Source organism: Ascaphus truei, chromosome 2, assembly GCF_040206685.1.
Source record: "Ascaphus truei isolate aAscTru1 chromosome 2, aAscTru1.hap1, whole genome shotgun sequence".
Lineage (NCBI taxonomy): Eukaryota > Metazoa > Chordata > Amphibia > Anura > Ascaphidae > Ascaphus > Ascaphus truei.
In genome coordinates, this window is record NC_134484.1 from 20,342,646 (window position 1) to 20,369,783 (window position 27,138).

A 27,138-nucleotide genomic window follows, 5' to 3' on the forward strand; every position below is an offset into this window, starting at 1 on the left:
ATAATTGTGTGTGTGATATATATCTATATCTATATATATATAGATATATCACACACACACACATATATATATATTTATTTTTTTAAATCAAATCAACTGGGAGAGGGAATTCTCAATACTGCGTTTCTTATTCTCCAACAACTAAGCCTGATATTTATCAATAACGAGGTGCTGACAGGGGTGTTTCTCCCACCTTTCTGTTCGCCTGCTTACCTGAATATAAACGTTTCAGCGGCTTCAACAGGGATATCTGGAACTTCTTGCTCTTCTTTACCAGCCTTGGAGTAGGAGATGTTGCCACTATCGATGCTAATTAAAACTAAATCTTCAGCTTCCTTCAATACAAACAAAATATCCATATTACATGCAGAACAGCTGTTTGGAAGGAAAAAAACGTTTTCACATAAATATGACTGGCATGGTCACATTGCCAAATATTCATGTGACCAGTACCAACTGCAAGCCACGATTGTTATTCACCAAATGATGCATGTTTTCCAGGTTACAGCCCTAAAACGGACACTCAAACATTTGTTTCAACAGTTTTGAACGCAAAAACTTTAATTCCTACAACCACACACATGGAAACTACATTGGCAGTGGAACAGGTAATAAATCTAATACAGTACTTTTTTTTTGGACTCTTTTGTTTTTTGTTTTACTTCAGCTCAATTGCAACTTTTCTATATTCAAGTTCAAAATATATATATATTTTTTTCTATCCCTCTGAATTGTATCTCAAATTTTTATAGAAGGTCCATAATATCCGGAGAGCACACCAACGCCCCGGTGATAAGAGGGAAACAAATGACAACTAACGATAAAACAGGTGGTGCTGAAATACTACGATGTGGCAAAGAATGGGCTACTCGCGAGTCAGTTTCTATTAATGTATGCAACACCGCTGGCATTACATAGTAATGCAACGTACAGTCAGTTACACGAAGATAACAGCATTGACTTTATACATTAAGGGAAAAGCAATTCCTGCGCTGGAGATATTACAGATCTGGGTTTCAGGAAACTATAGCTCCCATGAGAAATCACCAACTTACGGACCTTGTTGACTTCTTCAAAGTGATCAAGGTGGCATCCCATTAGGAAGGATGTTGGAGCCATGACGAAGTCCAACATTTGACGTGACAAAATGGGCACGAACGTGTGCTGCCACTGAATGGGGTGAAGGTACATCATGAAGCACTCGGCAATAAGTGTCAGTAAGGCCCAGTCAGATGAGAAGAAGACAATTTTCTGCTCTGTTAGAATACAAGACATAATCTGACAAAAACATATCTTGTGTAAATACGGAAGGAAATGAAATAACGAATACAAAAATCTAACAATATTAACAGTCAAATGTATTATCGTTTCTTTATAAGGCAACAACCTGACATGGATCGCTCAATGTTTGTAATGGTGGCAAGCAAGTTAGAAGTGTTGACATATAAAGGATTCTAACAAAATCTGTCTATGCCAGTGTTTCCAACTCCAGTCCTCAGGGAACCCCAACAGGACAGGTCTTAAGGATATCCCTGCTCCAGCACAGGTGGGTCAATCAGCGGCTCAGTCATTTTGACAGCCCCCTGTGCTGGAGCAGGGATATCCTTAAGACCTGACCTGTTGGGGTTCCCTGAGGACTGGAGTTGGGGAACACTGGTCTACACTATTAACACACACACACAAACAGTTCATTGGTTGTAAAGATTAACCTCCAACACAAAACATGGCATATTCAGCACATAATTAGTCATATTCAGATGTTGCATGCATTGATAATGGCTATAAAGAACTACAGACTCAAAACTTTTAACTGGGTGATACAACCGTTCTAACATTTCAGCGGACGCAGTGATTGTTCATGAAAAGTTTTAACATCTGTTAGAACGCATTATAGTCCTTTCCTTCTGCACAAATGAACACACATTATATACACCGTTAATGTACCAAGTATCTCGGTTTCCAAAAAAAACCCTCAAAATAATCTCTCCATGTGCAGAAAACAACCATGATCGAGGATGATGTGTCCTGCTTGCCTCACCCATGCACCAAAATTACTCAACAGGAGAGTCCATACCCACTGTAGGGGATTCTCAAATAGTATTTGATTCAGAGGCTATTATGGGTGGGCTTCGGTGTTACCATTTGGAGAGACAGGTGGGGTAGCTGTACTCACTTCATTGAAGAAGCTTCAGACAGTTGAAAGTAAACATAATATTGTTTACATTGAATCATTGCATTTACATTCCTCCTTCTCCAATGACAAACCATTTAACAGGTTTTCCTTCTTCAAATGAATGTATAATACAATATATCTTACTCAGATAGAAACCACCACATGGCAATAGTTACCTGCAACACCTGCTTCGGGGTAAAGCAGAGAAAAGGAAGGTGAAGATCCAAATCAATTATTGGGCTATCTGGGTCTTCTCTTGATGGGAAAACTATCTGTAGTGGTTTCATAATGAACACCTGAAATGAAATAGGTCAATATTAATATGACTGCTGGCAACGATCCACAGGGAGGGTGAGAAAAATGGTGTGTTAGTTCATGATAGTTCATGAGCAAGTGACCAACTCTCACATGATCTGAGGTTTTGCCCTACAAGATCTCCACTGCTCATTTGACAACCCTTCCAATATAGCAAATGACCGCACTGCGTTTCATGCCCTTTCAGCAATGAAAGGGTTATATCTGCAGTGTGCAGGCCCCAGATAATACGAAATATTAAATGATGTCTTCATTTGTAATCTGCCTAGTTTCTGTGTAATATTAATATTAATGTGATTAAAATACAGATGATATATTCTTTGTTCATCCAAAATCTTCTTGCCTCCTCTTCTTGGTCTCTTTGTGCCGCTCTCAATTCCTTCCCGATACCCCTGGTGCATGCATGGATTTAAATGGGTAAATTAGCCAATGCCCCACGTTGTAAGACTAATGCTACCTGGAATGATACCTGGCAAAATATGCAAACACAAACTTTTAAATAATTTTTGCATATACTTTATTTGCATATTTACATACTCTCACATTTCACATTCCTGCTGTGATTAGGTAGGACTTCAATAACAGAGCGATAGTTCCGGATGTTAACCTGAATGTCCCGTAGTAAACCGAACATGAATAAGGCTGTGATAAGCTCATTTACAAGTCACTTGGAATAACGGGCATTAAAAAAAAAATTTATAGGCGTAAAGCCTGGCTAACATCATGTTATTTGCTTTAGTGAATACCAATACCATCAACATGTGTTAATTGAGGTTTACTTCGTTTTACATGGGCTAATTAAAGTGCGTGAATGTGGCCCAGAATAAACAGAACCAAAAAAAAACAAAAAAACCTCAAAACAACTCCGACTGTTAAAATAAACTAATAAATAAACTAAAGAGGGTTGGGTAAAGTGTTTCAATATATTAACGTAACAAAGCAGAAATGCTGGCTGAATTATTCTAGTAGTCTGGTCCCGGAGGAGAGTAGAACTGATTAAGTGCAACTGATCACGTTTAGTAGTTCTTAATAGATATAAATGGTACACACTTTTTTTTAAAGCCTAAACAGAAGACCTACACTGAAAGTGTATTGAAAAAAATGTTAAGATGAGTATATTGGAGATGGTGATTAATGGTTGGTCTTTAACCAAGGTGACAATTTTAACCCCAATTAAAGCCACTAACTTCTGTGCTATGTGAACCTAGGTAAATCACGTGACCACAGCTTGCCCCTGTAATTGAATAATAACTGCAGCTGATGGAATGAAGACCCCGGTATACCTATATAGCGATTAGGAACTGGAAAACACCATCAAATATCAAACTCTCTTGTTACTTAGCTGTTCTGTGGAACATTAAAACAGGAAACCCAGGCCACATATGGAGGAAGCTTTTTTCTTTACAGCAGCAGGCTTTGAATTTTTTTTTTTTAAAGCAGGCTGTCCCAAAGGCTGTGCTTATTGTGCCAGCGACGTCGCCGTGACAATTGTCGCGGAAAAACAAATGTATTGCCGCCGCCACATGCGCTTATAGTAAGCGCAACGCAAATTTCTGAAGCCGGTCAAATTTGATTTTTCAGAGGCTGTCACCACATTTGACAACATCTGAACCAATCAAAGACCTGGTCGCTCGTGACGTCGAAGGAAAGCGAATTACAACTGTTGCTGACGGCGACGTCATCCGTCGCCCGTACTATAAGTGCAGCCTTAGAGAGATCAAAAGAATGCAAGGAGATATAATCTTCTTTCAAGAAACCCATTTTAAATGTACAAGAGACTCAAACACTTTCAGGAGAAAATATCCAACAGCATTTTTCTGTTCTTTCAGTAGCAAAGAGAGGGGAGTGGCGATACTGATCTATCATGATGTCCCTTTGCAATTGCAGTGGTTCAAGAGTGATCGACACGGCAGATATATAATGGTGCACGGTCTAATTTCAGGGGTTGAAGTCATGCTCAATTTATATGCTCCTAAATTAGATTTGTTTACTTTAGAAAAGAGGCGTCTAAGAGGGGATATGAGAACTATATACAAATATATTCGGAGCTTTCACAAGAACTCTTCATCCCAAGGGCAGTACAAACGACGCATGGTCATCCCTTAAGGTTGGAGGAACAGAGATTTCACCAGCAACAAAGGAAAGGGTTCTTTACAGTAAGGGCAGTTACAGTGTGGAATTCATTACCCACGGAGACTGTGATGGCAGATACAATAGATATCTTCAAAAAAAAGGTTGGACATATTTTTAGAAAGGAAAGATATACAGCGATATACCAAATAAGTGTACATGGGAAGGAAGTTGATCCAGAGAGTAATCTGATTGCCAATACTGTATTTGGATTCAGGAAGGAATTAATTTTTCCACCTTATTAGATATCATTGGATGATATGTCACTGGTTTTTTTTTGTTTGCCTTCCTTTAGATCAATATACTGCAAGTACAAATATAGGATATGTATTTGTCGCCTAAATTTAGCATAGGTTGAATTTGATGGAGGTACTGTATATGTCTTTTTTTCAACGTCATCTACTATGTAACTATGTAACTAATGAACAACAGGCGGAATTCTTGAGACATATCCTAGAAATAGCTAGTTCCACTTCAATTAAATCAGTAATAATTGGGGGAGAGTTCAAAAATGTTACAAAACCCAGAAATAGATCAATTGCGTACCCCAGGCCAATCACACTCTACAAATGTGAGCTATATGACAAATGCATTTAGAGAGATAGAGGAGTTCTCCCTGGTTGATGTTTGGAGAGCTAAGAATCTAGGACAGGAGGACTGTACGTGCTACTTGGCCCTACACAACGACTCCACAATTGACCATAAACTAGTCTCCAGAGACATTCTAGGGGGAGTAGCCCAAGCCACAATTGGACCAATAACGTGACCTATCCATTGGATATTCCCAACCCCATTTGTGAGGACGAGACCACCACAATGCAGACTAAACAACTCCTTACTTAATTACCTCGAGATAGAGACTGCAATTAGAAAGGCATTAGCATAATATTTTATACTATATAAGGGGTTTGTTGACTCCCCCACTTCCCTTTGTGAAGCACACAAAGCCAAAATAATTTCAATTGCCACTCATAAAAATAAAAAGGGCCAAATCTAAATTGGTAGTAACCGAAATAATTGTGTAGTTAAAGAAGAAACAAAAAGACAATCCATCTAAAGAAAAAAAAACTTTATAAATCTTTTATGTTAGTTAGAAGGAAGCTTGAGGAGATCCAGATGGAAGAAACGGAGAGGTTCTCAAGTGGACTAAACAGCTTTTTTACGATAAGGGGAAGAAATCGGATTGCATACTAGCAAATAATCTTTTTAGTTTAAGATCCAGAATGCAAATCACAGCTATAAGACTTACAAATGGAGTGATCAGTCCCAATTCTAAGCAAATTGTGAAAGAATTCTTCATTTTACACAGAACTGTAATCATTTAAACTCAGCAGGAACGAGTATTAAACCCCCTCAAAGAGCCAAAATCTCTGTTCTTTGTTCATTTAAACAAAGTTCTTCGTGCTGCAGCCCACATATCACTCAACTCTATTTAACTTCCATAAAAGGTCAATTACGTTTTGGGCTAGTGGGTTGATCAATTTCATCCCTATCCGTATTTCAGGGTCCGCATTATCATCACACACTGTATCCTCATGACCTATTCTAGGTTGGTTAGTCTGATCTTGTGTATACGTGTCAACAGTATGTGTAGTGGCCATTATTTAGGCAAAACGGTCCTCCCACCAGTCTGGGGTAGGTGATAATCTGCAGTATTGTTTGGCGGTACTCCAATACTGCCAGGTATCAGACTTTAGTGAATAGGTGATATTGGTGTTAACCACTCATTTACATATGCTCGTTAAAAATAACTGCCATTATGCTGCGGTGAAAAGCCCCATTTCCCCACTGGCGATGGGGCTTTAGTGAGCAGGTCGATAAATATAATTGGTGTTGAACATCGACATCTCCTAAAAAAATATATATTTATCAACATTTAGTGAATCTAGGGCTTGATTCCCATTTTATTGCACCTATTAATGCTAAATATTAAATAATCTGAAAAACAACTGATTTTTTTTATTTTAATGGCAGACCAGCAATCTGATCACAAATGGAAATGAGTTCGCCCATAAAACATGAAAAGGAGTAAGTGTACTGTACAGCTAAACCCCGTTATAACGCGCCTCGTTATACCGCGATTCGGTTATAACGCGGTTTTCCCGTGGCTCCCGTTTAAAAAAAAACACACTGAACACACTGCACACACTCACTGCACACACACTGCTCATTGCTCACACTGCCACACTGCACACACACTGCACACACACTGCTCATTGCTCACACTGCACACACTGACACACTGCACACACACTGCTCATTGCTCATTGCTCACACTGCACACACTGCACACACACTGCTCATTGGACACACTGCACACACACTGCACACTGCACACACACTGCTCATTGGACACACTGCACACACACTGCTCATTGCTCACACTGCACACTGCACACACACTGCTCATTGCTCACACTGCACACACTGCACACACTGACACTGCACACACACTGCACACTGCACACACACTGCTCATTGGACACACTGCACACACACTGCACACACACTGCTCATTGCACACACTGCACACACACTCACACACACTTACAGACACTCAGACACTCACACACACTTACACACACTTACACACACTTACACACACTTACACACACACTAACAGACACTTACACACACTCACACCCACATACACACACCCATATACACAGACACACTTTCTCTCCCATATATACATACACACACACACTCTCTCACTCTACACAGACGGGGGGTGGGGTCAGAGCAGAGGAAAGGCCGCGACCAGCACCACCACCCGCTCCCCCCCCTCCTCCCGCGCAGGCAGCGGGAGCGCCAGGGACAGCGGTGGGGAGAAGAAACCCCCCGCTACCACCTCCATGCAGGCAGCGGGATCTGAGGTAAGCGGCGACCTGAGGGACATCCCCGCAACCATCTCCTGCCCTGCGGCCTGTCCCGCGGTGACAGGGGGAAGCGGGGACAGGAGGGACATCCCCGCTCCCATCTCCTGCCCCGCGGCCTGTCCCGCGGTGACAGGGGGAAGCGGGGACAGGAGGGACATCCCCGCTCCCATCTCCTGCCCCGCGGTGACAGGGGGAAGCGGGGACAGGAGGGACATCCCCGCTCCCATCTCCTGCCCCGCGGCCTGTCCCGCGGTGACAGGGGGAAGCGGAGGGACATGCCCGCTCCCATCTCCTGTCCCGCGGGATGAATATGCGCTAAAGCGCGGCGGCCATTTTTTTTCTCGCGACCCCGTTAGTAACGCGGTGGTCTCGGGGTGGACCCCGAGACCCGCGTTATAACGGGGTTTAGCTGTATTTGGCTCGGATATAAAGTTTTCTTTATTTTATGGTTCTCTTTATTGAATTTGTAAAAAGCTTTTTTTTATTTTTTATAGAACGATGCCAAAAATATATCACAAATAGAATAGAAACTTAAAAAGAAGCAATGCAAGTAAAATAAAACCTAACCCATCCAAATACAGTACTTGTGTAAAGAGATCCAAGTACCACTGCATGTTTCATACACACACACACACACACACACACACACACACACATTGAAGAAAAGACCAGAACGGTCTAATTATCTGCACCACACAGACAAAATGAATGCAAAATAGAGGGTGTTAATTGACACAACACACAGGAGTCCGTGTGGAGCTCCTGTGTGTTTTAGGTCAATAAACACCCTCTACTTTGCATTCATTTCGGTCTTTTCTTAAAGTTGGATTTTTATTTTATAGCTCAGACACGCTCTGTAGGATACTTAACACCAAGTGTGCAGCCATTCCCTAATGATGGATATAGATCTATTTTAAGTTGAAGTGAATTAATTAAGAGTTTTAAAATAGACCAAAATAAAATCCTTTGTATGGGTGCTTGAAACCCCTTTTCCTAACGGAATCGAGACGTCACATGGAGGTTAAACGTCCCGTCTCCGTGCCATTGACAGAGGGAAAGACAAATGGTAATACGTCTGTGGAACGTCCTTTCCTTGGCTGTACGGGGCCATTTTTCATGAACAAAGAACGTACTCCGGTGGAAATGTTTAACACGTTACAAAACGCTCTGCAGCTTTTTTGTCCATACGATAAATAGGCAAGGCTGCCTCAATACTTTACTGTAATGACAAGGACTAGTTACCAAATTTAGGGGTCCCGGTGGTGGACTTGGTATTAGAGACAATTTTGCTGAAAATTCTTTAACACGATCATCAATATCAATATCTTTGCAGGATTTCAGTTGTACCAGCAAGCTGAAAATTATAATGAGAAATTTACATTAAAAAAAAAGGAAAGTGCTAACCATGACACTTTAATCATTCCTTAATGGCGTTTATGTCTAATGTTCATGTCGTTAACATCTCATTTCCATATCTATCTTCATTTTACCACCCTTGGCATACAACCTATAACTGCTAAATCCAAGGCCTAGCCCAGCTTGGGGAATGATGGACTGGATTTGATGACTAGCATAGCACAAAAACAGGGCTCTTCAACTAATCCCATTAGATCACAGGTAGCCGTGAACTTAATTTAAAATATTGTATACAGTAGGTTTATATAAAGCTATTTATTTTAACCACAGAAACTGCAACCAGAAATATAATTACTGTGGATCACAAAAGACAGGGTTTGTGTTTTTTTGCAGTAGGACCAAAAATAGGTGAAACCGTTTGTGCCAAATTTAACAGAACTTTGAAGTCCAGATAATGCACCTCGTTTTAAATCCAGGAAATCGTTAAATCAGAATACATTACTAAACCTGCCATCATAATACTGTAATAATAATAATAATAATAATAATAAAAAGTTTCTTACCAAGACAGACAATCCTTGAACGCATTGTAGTATGGATACCTGGATATAATACAAAGGGCGAAAGGAATGAAGCTGCCACAAGCCTTCGTAGTACACACGGAAGAATCCCAATACACCTGTCCATTCGACAAGCCACCTCCATCCTACAGACAAACAGAATTGCGTTATGGTCACAAATAATTGCTATGTTCGGACATAAAAGATGGAAAGATAGAGATTGAGAACAATACGTTTTCTGCACCGATAAATAGATCTCGTCAGCTACATTTCTACAACCGTCTGTCTACTTGTTCTATGAGAAGCCAAAAAGCATTAACTCTCCCTATAGATGCAGCTTCTTACCCTCCACCTCTCTATGCTCGTCTTGGATCCTTTTACCTTTACAAAATACCAATAAAGAAATCGGTAAATGAGAACAGAGGTCTGTAGAATTTATGGGATCATTTATTTTCCTTCCAAACACATGGAGTAGTGTCAGGACTCGGGCACACGCCGTCCTCGGCGCTGCCCTTCCTTACCTGTACCGCTGGCTGCGGTCTCCTCCGTCCCTGCTTGGCGCCTCAGCCTGCTCCTCCGCGGCTTGCACGCACGCCACCAACGCCAGACTCGTGGTTGCGCCACTTACAAGGCGCACGCCACACAACTTAATTTATGCACTGCACCGGCCTGGTAACTCCACCCTCCGGCCAGCTCCGCTCTCAGGCTCAGCTCCTCCCACCTCCTTCCGGCAACTAACCAGGCCATTAACCCCTGCCCTATCACAAAGGGCTCCTGGGCGCGCCTCTGCTCTGCCCCTTCCTCCCTTTGGTCCTCCTCACTTTATAACCCCCGTGGTTCCTCTCCAACCTCGCTCTGCATAGTTCGTCTGCCTTGTGCCGTTACTCACCGTGCCTAGCTCTCTCTCAGTTTCAGCTTCGTTACCGATTCGGCTTGTCTTCCGTCCCTCTCTGGCTCTACAACCCCGGCTTCCACTCGACAACGTTTACCTCTCGGACCCCTTGAATTTGGCACTTGGACCTCCACTTCCCGGAACTCTGTTACCCTCGACCTCTGGCTTCGGACCTTACAACGGCACCTTCTCTACGCCCGGATCTGGCAAGTACTTTACCTACCCTGGTACCCCTGACCTTGTCCACACAACCAATCCACACTCCGGGCACGCTCTCACTACTGCAGGTGCGCGGTTACTCACTTTCCACCTCAGTATTGGGGGTAACAGCGTGACAAGTTGTCAGTAAAAGCAGGGGTTCTCAACACCCCCCAACAATGTCAGGTTTTCAGGATATCCCAGCTTCAGCACAGGTGGCTCAATCAGAGGCTCAGTCTCTGACTGAGCCACCTGTGCTGAAGCAGGGATATCCTGAAAACCTGACCTTGTTGGTGGGGGGTGGGGGGGTAAGGGGGGAAAGGTGTGAGGACTGGGGTTGAGAACCACTGCATTAAAGCATACCTGCTATTACTGTATAACTTGTTAACAAGCCTTCATTTCAAGCTAATTTACTTCAAGTGTTTGCTTATTAAATAATAGGACTACGGACATTGAAAAACACCATTAAACCTATGGGAACATTGAGATATAACAACTTACAACCAATACGGTGAACATACCCCCAAGAAAAAAAAAACTTGGAGATCATACAGTACATGTAGAAAGCAGAATATTGTACTTAATATTGTTCTTTGGTAAACAGACCCCACAAGGGTAGGCAGGAATATTGCAAGACGAAGGTGGCAGTATCTAGTCATTGCTTGTACTGTCCAGATGTCCATAAGCAACACTAGTTACTCAGCCAGGTATCTCAAACTAATTTGTGGGTAAAACTAGAGTTGGTAAGACAGCAAATAGTAACGGCAAGCGTCTAAATTTCATGTAACCCGTTTAAATGCAATTTATAATTAATATATTCGTTATTTTAAAGTCACAGAATACCTGAACAGATCTGTAATACTGAGCCACGACTCCATATGTTCTGTTCCCACAAACGTCAGTAAAAACCAAAAAATGAAAATGCTCCTCTTTGGGCTCAAGTGTCACATGAAGGCCTCCTGTTGATTACATTAGGTTTACGAGGATTAAGGACAAAACAAGAAAAGGTCATACCATTTATTTTCTTTTTTAAAGACATCTTGGAGGTGAAAAAGGATAAAAGCTGCTTAGTGACCACATATAGCGCCATGTTTACTAAGCAGTCTTTTGCCATAAGATACCTTATAGCACATTCAAGTCAACAACCCGTAGAGCGTGTTCCAGCACCAGAAGGTGTCTTATGGCAATAGGCTGCTTAGTAAATATGGGCTAGCCCTATTCACAACCACCAAAAATCCGCTAGGGTTGTAGCAACGCCTTTATAAAAAGTGTTTGGAAGAGTATGAAACGCAATATAGCTATTTATCTCATCATTGAATAAACATTGAATGAACGGTATACTACTGTACTACAGATAAAGTCATCTTTTACTACGTGGTACAGGAGTTGATCTTTTTTTGGTGTGGTTAAATCTGGGTACATTATGTTTATAGTTTGACCCATTCTATATTTCCACAGTGCACAGAACGACGCCATTTACACATACAGATAATATTAACCCCTTCCCTATCTATGGCAGCAGACACCTTGAATAAACACTATTTAGTTACATCCCTAAGAGCCAGCTTAATCAAACAAAATGAGAAATCACTTAAAAGATCTATCGGAAATATAGAAAAAAAATCTGAAATAGAACAAAATGCCCAGTGAATAATTAGTTGTTGAATATGTAACTCAGTTAAAGCAAAATGTCCCAAAAACATGATATATGAAGCAGCCGAAGTAGATTTCTACATATGTTTATCTTCTCTGAAACAGTGAGTTCCCGGAAGCTGAACCCCACCAAACTACAGGGACCCTCCCCACCTTCCCGGAGATAATTAACGTTGACATTCTTACAAAAAGTATTGGCCAGGAGAAACAATATGGCCCTTGGGATCGGCCTACTCCAGCGGCCAAAAGAAAGCTGCGACTTCATGAGATTTGGTGACCCAGGCAGCCATCTTGTTGGCAAAAACAAAATATTCAATATCTCATGCAATTGGAGGCTCCTTGGAGCCATGGTTCAGCGCTGGCAACTCCCTTGGTCCATATATAAAAAAAAACAGAATATAATACCTGGAAAACAAAGCTGCGGTAAACCTATAAGGTCGACGTCCTTGGGCACACTTATATCTTCAGTGGCTGCTTCTTTCTGGCCCGTATTGGACCCGGGCACATTCTCAGCCTTAGGTTTTTCTTTCTTCTTTCTGAAAGAGCGTCGCTTTAATGCGCGGTGAAAGTTGTTGTTGGTGGATGTATTCTGGGTTTCCTCTTTCAAAATAAAAGGAGGAACGAAGACTGAAAGGATTTCTGGCTCGACTGACTGCAGGCTTCTTATTCCTTTCTGAGCAATCTGAGAGGGGAAGGAAATGTAAACGCAGATTATTTGTAACGTTATACAACTAAATATTCTATTGAGTTTACACAAGCAAATGAATCACATAAATTATATTTTTTTTTCATTAGTAATTAGCATTTTAAATCTTTGTTTAGCATTACATCTATAAATCCCTGTTATTAACTAGAGTTTATGAAAATCCATTGTTTTAAGAATATTTTTTTGTTTTAGTTTTCTAGCCAAGCAAACCATTTTTCAGATGCCATTGTCTGTGGTTAATTCATGTGTCTACATCTCGGATGAAAATGTGCACAGTGTTATTCTAGCTTCCTCTGCTACGCCAACATTTCCCATTGTTATATTTTGGCGGAATCAGAACAGTGACACTTGTTTTCCAGAAATAACAAAGTTACCGTATCATACAGGAGCCCGAGAAAGAACACGCTGCATCTCATTTTATCAATTGGTTATTACGAAAGAAACCTATATAAATGTCCAAAATGGAGTAAAAAAACAACAACAACAACAACACAGGTTTTTAAAGCAGCCTTCCAAGCTGCCGGTTTCCCCGCTGGGGGGTGTGCATCAATACAATCCACACCATAAGAATTCACTAAGGTGCCGATCGATCCCTTCTCCTGTAAAATCGATGAAGATTCGGCTAGCGGGTTCACTAAATGACTGCAGAGGACTATTGACTCAGTATCTGTGACTTTGTAAATGGTTGCTATACAAACAAAAAAGGCTTGTTACATTATAATACATAAAAAATGTCAGAGTTAAAAAATAAAACATTCTAAGTATATTCTCATAGTAAAGAACTGATTAAAAAAAAAACAACATCATGTAGGATATTGCTTGGTCTGCAGCTTTAAAGGTGCTTATTATGTTTTATTATATTGCGTGTTTTCTTTTCAAGGACCTTTAGCCGATACTGAACTAAATAAAAACAAATATTTTATAGCATTGTGAACGCCTATTATAGGCCTACGTTTTGGGGACGTTATACTGTTAGGGCTAAGTTGAGTTTTTCCAGTATAATTAGGAACCTTAAGGTAGGGGCAGGCAAAACTATATAAAACTTAGGAGCCAGACAGAATTTGTAGGACCCAGAAGTTTGTTCAACGGAGAGTAGGTGTTTGGGGGTACTTCTCAACGCCTTCTCCCACCCTGAGACTGTATCTCAACGCCTTCTATGTTTGTCACTGTGTTGCCCCATTCTCAACAAACCGCTTTTAACGTACCACTACCATATATATACACATTTTAACCTATTGAGTGCTGAATATACACACATACACTGATTGATTAATATATATATATATATATATCATTTATATAAATCAATCAGTGTATGCGTATATATTCAGCACTCAATAGGTTAAAATGTTTAAAGTTGTTTTTCTTATAAGGGACCTTAGGCCTGGTCCCCGCTGGCTACTGTAGCGCCTGTTGTTGGGGACGCTGCAGGGACAATAGCTGCTGCACAATGGGACCGGGACCGCTGCGAGGGGGGGGGGGCGGCGCTCTGCCGACAGTGACTCCTGCTCGCAAGAGAATTGTGATCAGGAGTCGCGACAGAGCGCTAAGTCACGCCCCCCGGCGGTTCAGCGAATGAGGGCGAACCTGCCGGGTGATGTCACAGCCGCGCCCCCGTCCCTCCCCCGTCACGCCCCCCCGTCTTTTGATCTGCAGCTCCCTGCAGACCGGGGAATTGGCTGCACGCGCCGCAAGTCTCGCGGGCACGCATGCAGCGGAGGTACTGGGGCCTCAGCCTTATGTGCAGTTTGTAACTTCAGTAACAACTTGAAACCTAGACATTTTAGTGATACGATAAGTTCCTAACATTTCAGGCAGATGTTTGCTGATGGCAATTTCCTGTAGTACAGAGTAAATACAGCCAGGTACTTAAAAAAAAAACAATGTTTTAGTCAGCTGTTATAAGCTTGCACCATGCCTCCCTGTGTAAGCGCTAACGTTCCTCGTATGAGCAACTGTAGCCCGCACCAGGGACTCCAGGGGCTTCAGAGACTGAACTATTACATGCATACATGATAAGCGTCTGACTACAATGATGCAGTTCACTGGACACATTGTTGCCAGATAAGAAGTAGCAATACTAGTAACTATATTTACCAACCACTCTGGCTACCCAACATGGGTTTGATTTGCCAATAAAGGGTTTACATCAATAGCCTAATGCGCATTATGTGGTATCAGCTATCTGTCGCAAAACCAGGACATTAACCTCTTCTGTACTTAACTACTGCAGAAGCTGGGAACTAGGATCTCACTACCGCAGATGTCACACGGCTGATCTAATCAGCTATTTGAGCGGAATATTGTTCAGACCCACCCAGGACTATTTTTTACCCTTACATGTGTGTCATGTTTTTTCTGTGCATATCTATTTTACTGTGATACCCATAAAAATTAAGTTTTAACTTGTTCATTAGTCTCACCCCGAGTGCAACCATGCAGAACTTGCTCTGTTGTGCCTTTATGACCATCTAACCTTCCTGCTTGCACCTTGATTTTTATCTAAAAACGTATCTATTAAGCTGAGCAGGAGTTTCTCCTTTGCAGTGCATCTTGACAATCTAGCTGCTACACTTATTTTAAAAGAGGCATTCCAAGTAGCACTTTGTGAAATCCTAAAAAGTGTTTGTTTTTTTAAATCTTTTTACTGTATATGCAGCCTTTGATTAACTTTATTGAAAACGAATTACCTAAGCTGCTGATGAATTCGTCCTCCTGTGATCGATCAGCAAAGATCCTGCTTCGCAGGGTTCACTAAATGGCTGCCTTTCAATTTCAATCAATCCTTCAGTCAAGTGTAACTCAGCAGCTACAATATATTCTTATATTACTAAGGTAACATTAAATATTGTTAGTTTGTTGCTCAAACTGCTGGGAATTTTGGCAACAAATTATCACAAACAGGAAAGTGTTACTACGATCTTGCACTGCTGGGGAGGTGTGCTAAAGCCCGCTATAGAAATCAAAGAATACTCAGTATATTAAACCTCATTAAAATGGCATTAAGAGTTTAATTAAAAAATAATAAAATTGTAGTATTATCTAATACTATAGAACTTATTTATTAAAACAACACATGTAGGATATTGCTTGATTTGCTACTTTTTAAACAATTTCTTAGTTACTTAGTAGTAGTTCACATGGTGAGCGGAGACTTTAAAGGACTTTGATTTCATCTGGCTGCTCCCATTTGTCTATTGTCACTTTATTTCATACGAGTTTGCACAGGCAGAGCTCTCTACTCCTATATATTGGTACTCTGTCAATTCAAGCTGCAGTTCAGTCTTTTTTTTCTTAAATTTATTTTTTTACTTCAATAGTTTCATGTGTGCAATCTCTAATTACCTAAAGAACTGTATAGCTGCAGGTCAATTCGTTCTCCATGTATTGATCTGCAAAATTTGGTGACATAATTAGTTAAGGGATCTGTTTTTCTTCTGCTTCTGTCTCTCAGTGGAAGCTCATGAATATTCATGAGCACTCCTGCACTGACATGTGCTTTATTAAAAAAAAAACACACATGCAGGATATTGACTGAACTGCAGCTTTCGGTGTTTTCTTTAACCTTTGCCCATCACTTTTCTCTTCAAACACTCGCAAAGAAATGTAATTACCAATTAACGTCCAGAGAAGCAAGGTAAGCTACAGCTTTTTCTTTTCTCCATCATGGTTAATAATAGTAAAGCGGAAGTACTAGCCAGTCGAAAACCAATAGCTTCCCTTTTTAATCCTGGTCACAAACTGCATTGTTAAATAATGTAACTATTTCCTGTTTTGTAAGAAATATTGTTTTAAAAACAAAACATCTTAAAATAAACATGGTGCTCTCGTGCTCCTAAAACATTATCAATTTTTTTATGTTAAAATGTATTTAATGTAAAAATAGAAGTACTATGCTTAATAACTTGGCACACTCTCGCAGACTTCTTTCACTATAAATGTATGCAATCCTGCTTCAACACTGCCCTCTCTCAGGCTAAACAAACCTACTTTTCTTCACTAAATCGACCCACACAAGTCTAACCCACGCCAACTCTTTCCTGTCTGACTCCCTACTCAGACCACCCTCTGCTGCCTGTTCTTCCTCCATCTCACCTCAGGACTTTGCCGACTATTTAAAGGAAAAGGTGGAATCCATATGTCAAGAAGTCCCCTCCCTATCCCACTCCCATAATACACCTCTTCCTAACTCTCCTCCTGCCCTCCTTGACTCTTTTTCCGACGTCACAGAGGAGGATGTGTCATTGCTGATCTCCTCTTCTCTCTCTACCACCTGCTTTCTTGACCTCATTCCCTTTTATCTCCTAAAACCTCTTGCTCCTACTATAATCCCTACACTCTCACACATTTTTAACTCCTCCCTCTACACTGCTACCTTTCCCTCGTCTTTCAAACGTGCGACAGTTGTACCATTACTCAAAAACAGCAAGCTTGACCCTACCTGTCTTTCTAACCATCGTCCTGTCTCCCTCCTGCCTTTTGCCTCCAAACTTCTTGAACGTCTTGTATTCTCTTGCTTGCTCTATTTTCTTAACACCTATTCTCTCCTAGACCCTCTACAATCTGGCTTCCGCACTGCTCACTCCACTGAAACAGCCCTCAATAAAATAACTAATGACCTCCATGCTGCCAAAGACAGAGGTCATTATACTTTGCTCATATTACTTGACCTCTCTGCAGCATTTGATACTGTGGACCACCCTCTTCTCCTTCACATTCTCCATACTCTTGGTATTCATAACAAAGCTCTATCCTGAATCTCCACTTAACTCTACCATCGTACTTTGGGTCTCTTTTACCAACACCTCCTCCACCGATCTCTCTGTTGAGGTACCCAAGGGCTCTATCCTGGGACCTCTTCTCTTTTTACACACTTTCTCTAGGTGATCTAATCACATCCTTTAAGTTCAAATATCACCTCTATGCTGATGACACACACACATTTACTTTTCAACCTCTGACCTTACACCTGCTGTACAGACTAAAGTTTCTGAATGTCTCTCTACTATATCCTCCTGGATGGCCCTCCGCCGACTTAAACTTAACATGGCAAAAACAGAGCTCCTAATACTTCCTCCCAAACCTGGACCTACTATCTCCTTCAACATTACTGATGGAAGTACTATTATTCACCCACTAATCCAAGCACAATGATGTACATTAAACCAAAACGTATTTCATTTTCAATAGCATTGCCCGGATACCCAGCATTGTATATGAGATTATACAGACAAATTAATCCCCAAATAAAATCCATTCTACATGAGCAACTGTAACTTCCCCAAAAGCTGAACCTGGGTCTCCCACTACAAAGGCCAGTAAATAAATCCCAAGAGTATTTGTCCTTCGCATTAGTATATTTTAGTAAAAAGAAGGCGTGACCAGGTGATTAATAAGAAAATTAATTATAACCTTGTTATGAAAGCCAACGTTAATGCTTGTGTAAACAAACAATTATATATCGTACACACACCACCTAATCTCTCACAAACCAGCAAGAGAAAGCAGATGCTGAATGCAAATACGTACGAGATATGACGAAAATGCTGCTACTTTTAAACCCTCTGCACCCCCCAGCAGCTGCTTAGGGTTTTCATTTAATGGACACGTGTGTGAATCAAGCTCATTTTCCCCGTCTATCAATCTAATTTGCACTCCTGCAGATTCAGTGTGCTTGGAGATTTACTTCCAAGAACGCAGCCCGCGAGCTTCATTTTTAGGTTAACAATAGGATAACACGGGTGCGCAAACTTTTGTCTGCGCCCCCCCAGCCTGCTCTCCCCCCCTTACCTTTGCTCAGGCATTTTCTGATGTCACAACGTCATGTGACATCGCCCGGCCTCATTTGACGCGTCGCCGGAGACAAAGTAAGGAACTTGCAGAGGCCTCGCACGCTCCCCAGCCATATAATTTAAATGCTTTGGGGAAGAGCGCAGGGCCTCTGTAACCGCCACGCCCATCCAGAAAATTTCTCACCCCCAGTTTGCGCATCCCTGGGATAACATACAACCGGGATTTTATTTTGGCAACTAAACTGCTACTTTATTGCAGTAACTGTAAATGTAACAGGGTTTCTTACAGACGAAACCCAAAATAAAGGTGCAGCTCTACCTACCCAACCTAGTTTATTAGTACAACTTGCCAACTATTTTTCCTATATTAGATTACCTTGATAAAGAGCATTGCTCGAAACGCGTAGGTGTGAGCCGTGTTCCAATATGCTGCTTTTACCAGTGACCCAGTAAATGTGATACTTTTTTTCTTCATGGGTGCGCTTTTTGCCCGACTTACTAAAGCCTTTGGTAGTGCTCAGTTTTCTTTTTCTATTATCCTATGTTACCCAGGTATCATCATTTAACGGCTCACGCGTAAGAGGGACCAGCAACATTGTTATGTATTTTTCTACCAGTACCAACTGTTTTTTTACACGTGACCCCTCGGCCCAGTTTACCCGTGACCCCTCGGCCTAGTTTACACGTGACCCCTCGGCCCAGTTTACACGTGACCCCTCGGCCCAGTTTACACGTGACCCCTCGGCCCAGTTTACCCGTGACCCCTCGGCCCAGTTTACATGTGACCCCTCGGCCCAGTTTACACGTGACCCCTCGGCCCAGTTTACACGTGACCCCTCGGTCCAGTTTACTCGTGACCCCTCGGCCCAGTTTACACGTGACCCCTCGGCCCAGTTTACACGTGACCCCTCGGCCCAGTTTACACGTGACCCCTCGGTCCAGTTTACTCGTGACCCCTCGGCCCAGTTTACACGTGACCCCTCGGCCCACCGTTTCTGCCCATTTTTCTATCTGCTGTAAAACCTCGGACCCCATTTGATCCTTGGCTTTGTTTCCTATTTAGGATAGCCACATTGAGACCTGGAGTTGAGGAGCCATGAGACAAACTCCCACCCAACAGGTCAGGATATCAGGATCTCTGCTTCAGCACAGGTAGCTCAGAGGCTCAGCCGAAGCCTGCACCACCTGTGCTGAAACTGGGATATCCTGAAAACCTGAACTGTTGGGGGATGGGGAGGGGGGGGGGTCTTGAGGACTGGAGTTGGCCACCACCGAAGTGAAGTAGAGGCTATGATTTAAGTGTCAAAAATGAGCAGTCCTCAAGATCTGCTCATTTTTCACACTCAATCCATAGCCTCTACTTCACTTCAGGGGTGGCCAACTCCAGTCCTCAAGACCCACTATCCCCCCCCCCTTCTCCACCAACAGGTCAGGTTTTCAGGATATCCCAGCTTCAGCACAGGTGGCTCAGAGGCTCAATCAAAGACTGAGCCTCTGCTTGTGCCACCTGTGCTGAAGCAACGATATCCTGAAAACCTGACCTGTTGGGGTCTTGAGGACTGGAGTTAAGCACCCCTGGTCTAACCCATGCATGTTTGAATTCCCTTACTGTATTAGTCCCTGTCCAGTACGGCCCACCTGAGAGCATGTGACCAGCATATGGGACAAGGGCTTATTTTCCGTTCACAAACGGCCCCACTGTTCACCTCCGCAAAAGGTCCCTTAAACGAGGGAACATCTCCCCTAAATCTGTACCAATATTCCACCTGTCACGAACAGCACACAAGTGGACACGCGACTTAGATATGCAATCAGGGTTAATACAAGTCCTGGAACCAGATTCCATATTCTCTGTCTCCCTTTGCAGCTCATAGGATTCATATCTCCCTAGTTTAGCTGCCTGCTATTTTCCCTGTCCCAGCAGCTAGCTGCATGTGAAAAGGCAACATTATTGTTACATGTTTACACAGCCCTAGTCAGTGTTGGTTGCCTGCATCTCCTATTCTCCTAGCTGAGAGTGGGCTATTCCTACACCCTGTCGTTGCTGACAGTTAGTATAGTCTCACTTCCCTTCTAGTGTGACCCTTGCTCCTCACTTCCTTTTCACCCTGGACTCTGAGTGAGTACCTGCCTGCTATTTGCCCCAGCAAGGCCTTTCTGTTTTTACACTGCCTTATCTTTGATACACTGCACTTCAGACAGAGAAGCACTCTATATCCACACTACATCTGCAAGTACCTTTCTTCCTGTGATTTTCCCCCAATAAACTAAGAAAGACGAAAGGACTTGTTGTGCTTTGGAAGAGGGAAGGCAATACATCACTCGTGACCCTGGTTCCAGGAGAATACACATACAGTATACATACACACAGTGCTTGGGTAACAGAAGGAAAAAATAAATAAAAAAAAGATTACAAAAACATACAGTTACAATAAATGCAGAAAAGTTTCTTATTAAAAAAAATAAAATAAAAAAATTAAAGAAAACCTATACATCACCATATGTTTTCCCCCAGAGAGGTCACTGGTGTAGGAGATGAGATATCACATGTTTTGTCTAAAACACTCCTCTGGTGAAATCTAATTTTCATAATCTTTGCTCAGACTTAAATATTCTTTCTTCCCATGGAAACCACATAAGCCCACCCCCTGTCGTAAATCAGCTGAGATTGTCTGTTTTACGACAGAAAAAAAAACCTCCTACAAAATTAAACTAACTTCAATATCTAAACGCACTCTTAACTTTCCTTGATACACAAGAGACACGTGAGCTACAGCAAAACATTCAGACGCTCATGGCGGACCCAATGAGACCAAACATGAATGTCTTAATCCTAAACCTGAGCGACAAATGAATATCTGTTTTCCGGTACCTGCCAGACCTCCCATATCTTGACCCCTTGCGCTCGTCAGCCTGTCACAAATGCAAAACATAAAAATTGTATACGTCAGCATCGCTGTCAAGTTTCTGATTTCATGTTTCATATCTTGGGATGACATAGGACATCCCACCCCCTGGCAATCCATAAACCTCTTCCAGAGATTGCTTTGAAAAACATTTTGTTTAATGTCCGAGTCACTGTCTGGCAAAACATGTCCTTTTGTCTAGAAAACATCAGTTTTTATCACTAGGCCTGCAAAAGGTGTTAACATACCATAAACCCTCTTTGTACTTTTAGCACCCAACCTCAACCAAGCCCCTTTGAAGCTCCCACAGATTCGTGACAAGCCAGAAACCCCACACATTGTATTTTCAACTTCAAACTGTAGCTCATTAAGCCCTGAAGCACTAGAGGGATTAAAATACCTAATATCTCATGATATTATCATGACAGACCCTACCACCTCTTTTGAGAGGCTATTCCGCAAATGCACCAGTCTTTCCATGAAGCACTTTCTCACATCTCCCCTTACCCTGCCACCCTCCAGCTTCAGAGACAACCTCTTGTTCTAGCACTTCCCTTTCTCTGACATATGCTTCACTGTTGTACATTAATGCCCTTTTTTAATATCTGAAAGTTTACCAAAATACACTGAAGAGTTAAGGCTGCCCATCCCAAAGTGAAACAAGATGCTATAAGTGGGTAAAAAACCCAAGTATGCAATCAGTTGTAATAGGGTTCCCTCCCGCTCCGTGAGCATGGATCCCCGATTGATAGGCTGTTAACTAGTATTTACAATCTGGACTTATACAAGTACTTATTAGTGTCAGTGGGTTCATATAGGGATCTGTATCCCCTGTTTAGAGTGGATGTACAGTATATTCTTGGGTATTCAAATCAAGGACAAAGTCAGAACTAGTATATTTGCTGTTGATAGTGGTACAGGAATCCCCTTCTCACTTTCCCCAGATAGAATTGGGGAATATATTGTGACTAAATGTCATCCGTTATTCAATATAGTGCAACGGGTATTAACCCTTAGAATCTGACATGGGGATCTTGTATACCCCTCTGTTGAAACAAGACATAGGTTGATAGAGTTCCGTGTATGTTAATTTATATCAATGACAGTGGTTAAATACCAGGGCAGCCAAGTCGCTGATTACTACGGTTTCAGGGTGGTGTCAACCACAAAACCTGTGGGAAAATAGTGTCTGTAGTACTATGGTAGTTTATGTATGCGCCATGGTGGACATATCCCCGTGTGTATCAATAGTGTAATACACAGAACAAGCATCAGGGACATACATATAGTTACATAGTAGATGAGGTTGAAAAAAGACATATGTCCATCAAGTTCAACCTATGCTAAATTTAGATAACAGATACTTTATCCTATATCTATACTTACTTATTGATCCAGAGGAATGCAAACAAAAAAAATCCATTAAGGGGAAAAATTAATTCCTTCCTGACTCCAAGAATTGGCAATCGGATTAATCCCTGGATCAACATCCTTCCCATGTATACTTATTTTATTATATAAAAAAGTCAGACACATTGTCAGTGCCTGCCGGTCATGCCCCAACGGTGGTGCCACGGACCACTTCCTCAAACAATCGCTCACTAAATGTAAGTTAAAGGTACTAACATGACGTACGTTACACGCGCTTTTTCAAGGCGAAACGAGAACTATGCATCTAGGGCTCCAAATGCCGGTATTTATACCCATAGTGCAATTGGTTCCGTGTACGCCGAGTTAACTCATTGTTAAATACACCTCCCAGAGGTAACCAAAGTCTGAGCCCTGTCAGATTTCTCACACTGTTGTAGTCTACCTTGATAGATTTGAAGTGTTGAAGACTGCGATCAGGTTAGATGCTGCAATTATCTTTAAACATACTGGAAAGGCCTTGTATGCTGTCTTAATATCGCAAGTGTATGTGCAACTGTAGTAGATACTAGGGGCAGAAGGCCAATAGAGTTATATGTACATCCTTCTTTTGAATTTAACATCAAGGGATGGTGCAGCAAGATAAGTATCCCGAGTGCAGTTCCAGCTGCTAATGTTTGATAGAGTGGTGAACTTTGAGGATCAGGCAGCACAAAATGACAAGGAGGTTCTCTGAAAGGAGAGATAGTAACAGAGTTATCAGAAAAGCTTAAAACGAGCAAAACATACTCCAAGACATAAGCTTTTACAGGAAAAACAAGTGGCCCCTCAGAGGACAATTATCCGATGTATCAGAATGTATAATCAACAGTGGAATTCAGTGGTGAATATCCTGAAAAAACACTGGCATGTCCTACTAGCGGACGAGGATCTGAGAGGGGTCTTGAACACCCATCCATCAATAACGAGCCACAGATCGCAGAATCTGAAGGACATACTGGTACATAGTCATTCTGAGCCCAGGCTGAGACCTACATGGCTCCCTGAGAAACCAAAGGGCTCGTTTAAATGTTCAGTGTAAAGCCTGTAACCGCATGCTACCAAAAAAAGACTTTCCAGAACTGGGACGATACACAAACATTTAGTATCCGAACATACATTACTTGTCACACCACTGGGTGATCTATCTTATTGTCTTTAGATGCCACAAGAATTATGTTGGCAAGACAAGGCACCAGCTTAGGAGGCGAGTCTTGGATCATCTAGGCTCTATACAGAACAATATGGACACCCCAGTAGAAAGACACGTCAACAACTGTCATGAGGGCAATCCTGACGTCCTAAGGTTTATGGGCATTGAACAATTTACACTGGGTAACAGTGACGTGCAATTGCAGGGGCCTAGAAAAAGTCTCGAGCCCCCTCTAGGAGAGAGATTATTTTGAGAGTAAATGTGGTGCAATCTATGGAAAGATTAACAGCCTACTGTATGTGAGAAATAATACAAGAAAATGTCAAAAAGTATGGGAACCCTGGAATTCAAGGGGAAATATATCACTAATTCAATGTGGTTGGAAGGTTGTATATTTATTTACTTATTTTTTTCTCTCAGAAAGCTGGTTATCTTAAGTGCAGTGATGTGGTCAGGGCGTTGTTATATTTTATGATACCTGTGTTAAAATTGTGGTACTTTCCCCTCCTCCCCTTTTCTATTTTCTGTATCCTTTATTTTTCTAAACTCAAATAAAATTTAAAAAAAAAAAAAAAAAAAGCGAACAAGAAAAGAAGGATGTACATAGTGTCTAACTCTATTGGCCCTCTGCCCCTAGTATTTTATTTATTTATAAAATGTTTTACCAGGAAGTAATACATTGAGAGTTACCTCTCGTTTTCAAGTATGTCCTGGACATAGTTAATATGACAAATAATACGTGGTTAAAATACAGTTACATAAATGAACAGGGTATACATTATATACAAGACATTGCATGCACAGTTAGAGAAGATGTATATTATAGGCTTATGTAACAGTTACAGACCAGATTAAAATGTGAGACAGTCTTAGTTTTGAAAGAACTTAGACTGGTGGTGGATGTAAGAGTCTCTGGTAGGTTGTTCCAGTTTTGGGGTGCACGTTAAGAGAAGGAGGAGCGGTCGGATACTTTGTTGAGCCTTGGGACCATGAACAGTCTTTTGGAGTCAGATCTCAGATGATAAGTGCTGCATGTGGTAGGGGTGAGGAGTGAGGGGTGAGGTAGTATCTACTACAGTTGCACATACACTTGCGATATTAAGGCAGCATACAAGGCCTCTCCAGTATGTATAAAGATATTTGCAGCATCTAACCTGATGGCAGTCTGCAACACTATGAATCTATCAAGGTAAACTACAGCAGTGTGAGAAATCTGGCAGGGCTCAGACTTTGTTATTAAACACACTTCCCAAAGGTAACCAATGAGTTAACTGGGCGTACACAGAACCAACTATGGGTATAAATACCGGCATTTGGAACCCTAGACGCATAGATTGTGTTTCGCCTTTGAAAAGCACATGTAACATACGTCAGCATGTTGGTACCTTTAACTTACATTTAGTGAGCGATTGTTTGAGGAAGTGGTCCGTGGCACCACCGTTAGGGCATGACCGGCAGGCGGCGACAATGCGTCTGGCTTTTTAAAATTTTAAACTCGCCGTTGTTTTAATCCTGTTCCGTGCCTTTATTGCATGATCGGTTTATCTTACTTATACAGAGCTAACTTCCGATACATGTGCCAACAATATCAACTCCCTACAGCTCTTACATGCAAGTATGATCAGCATAATGCTCAGTAAAAACACTATGCTGGCTGAGAGCCAAGTCTAGCAATACATTACTTAGCATATATGAATTGATACTATTTAGATACATTAACGCTCCCTTTGTCCCTGATACTTGTTCTGTGTATTACAATATTGATACAAACGGGGACATGTCCACCATGGCGCATACATAAACTACCATAGTACTACAGACACTATTTTCCCACAGGTTTTGTGGTTGACACCACCCTGAACCCGTAGTAATCAGCGACTTGGCTGCCCTGGTATTTAACCACAGTCATTGATATAAATTAACATACACGGAAATCTATCAACCTATGTCTTGTTTCAACAGAGGGGTATACAAGATCCCCATGTCAGATTCTAAGGGTTAATACCCGTTGCACTATATTGAATAACGGATGACCTTTAGTCACAATATATTCCCCAATTCTATCTGGGGAAAGTGAGAAGGGGATTCCTGTACCACTATCAACAGCAAAGATACTAGTTCTGACTTTGTCCCTGATTTGAGTACCCAAGCATATACTATACATCCACCCTAAACAGGTGATACAGATCCCTATATGAACCCACTGGCACTACTAAGTACTTGTATAAGTCCAGATTGATAGGCAGTTAACCAGTATTTACAATTGTGGATCCATACTTACGGAAGTGAGAGGGAATCCTCCATAAGGTTACCGCCATCAGAATGAACAGACAGCTGATACCACTATACGCCGACAGGGGGCATACCTAACATTGATCCGTTTAGGTAGTAGTGAACCACATTAACATAAGTCATTGGAGACAGCATCTGGTACCCTGGATGATCATTAATCATCTTTCTACTATTACATTTATGTGACTGAGGTACATTGTGCATGTTTAAATACAGTGTAACCAGGTCCCCTCTGGTCCACCGGTTCAGCTGCTTTTCCCCCCCTCCCCCCTCCTCTTACCTCCGGTGCATGGAGGTTGGTGCTGGCTAGCGGGTCACCGGAGACCCGTGATGAGCGCTGCCGCAGGGCGCAGCCATGATAGCAGAGCAACTGGCAGCCATCAGGATAGCGCATGCGCAGTGTGGATATAGTGGCGGCCATTAGGAAATAGCTCTGCAAAGGGAACTACAAGCCCCAGCAGCCCTTGGGGGCGAAGATCACATGGCACGCAGCAGCCAATAGGGCGCCCAGAATCTCCTGCAAGGAGATGGATACATTGGGCGCACTCAGGGAAGCACATCAGTCGGACGCAGGACAGCAAGGGGATAGGTAAGGTCCAGGGAGAAGTCCCAGCTAGGCCCCTACCATCTCTAGCTTGTGGTGCTATAGGGAAGGCCCCCTCAGATAGAGATGCTCCCTTTAGCCTGTTCGTGCTAGTACCCTTGTACCGTGACGGACGCACACAG

At 42.0% G+C, this 27,138-nt stretch overlaps 1 protein-coding gene across 5 annotated transcripts in view; it reads right to left on the bottom strand.

Annotated features, from left to right (window-relative positions):
- DENND3 (DENN domain containing 3) overlaps nt 1-27,138 on the bottom strand; it is an 80,224-nt gene that overhangs the window by 43,400 nt on the left and 9,686 nt on the right. For 4 of the 5 annotated variants that reach the window (XR_012791399.1, XM_075581647.1, XM_075581646.1 and 1 more), the window contains 7 exons: nt 12,562-12,838; nt 11,347-11,462; nt 9,417-9,559; nt 8,740-8,851; nt 2,350-2,469; nt 1,060-1,278; nt 214-335 (listed from right to left, as the gene is read on the bottom strand). Coding sequence is in view for 4 of the 5 variants with exons in the window: in XM_075581647.1 (XP_075437762.1) it covers nt 214-335; nt 1,060-1,278; nt 2,350-2,469; nt 8,740-8,851; nt 9,417-9,559; nt 11,347-11,462; nt 12,562-12,838 (1,109 nt within the window). In the remaining variant the exon portion in view is untranslated. Of the gene's footprint in view, nt 1-213; nt 336-1,059; nt 1,279-2,349; nt 2,470-8,739; nt 8,852-9,416; nt 9,560-11,346; nt 11,463-12,561; nt 12,839-27,138 lie in introns of those variants that run through there. The other variant, XM_075581649.1, reaches the window with a different exon arrangement.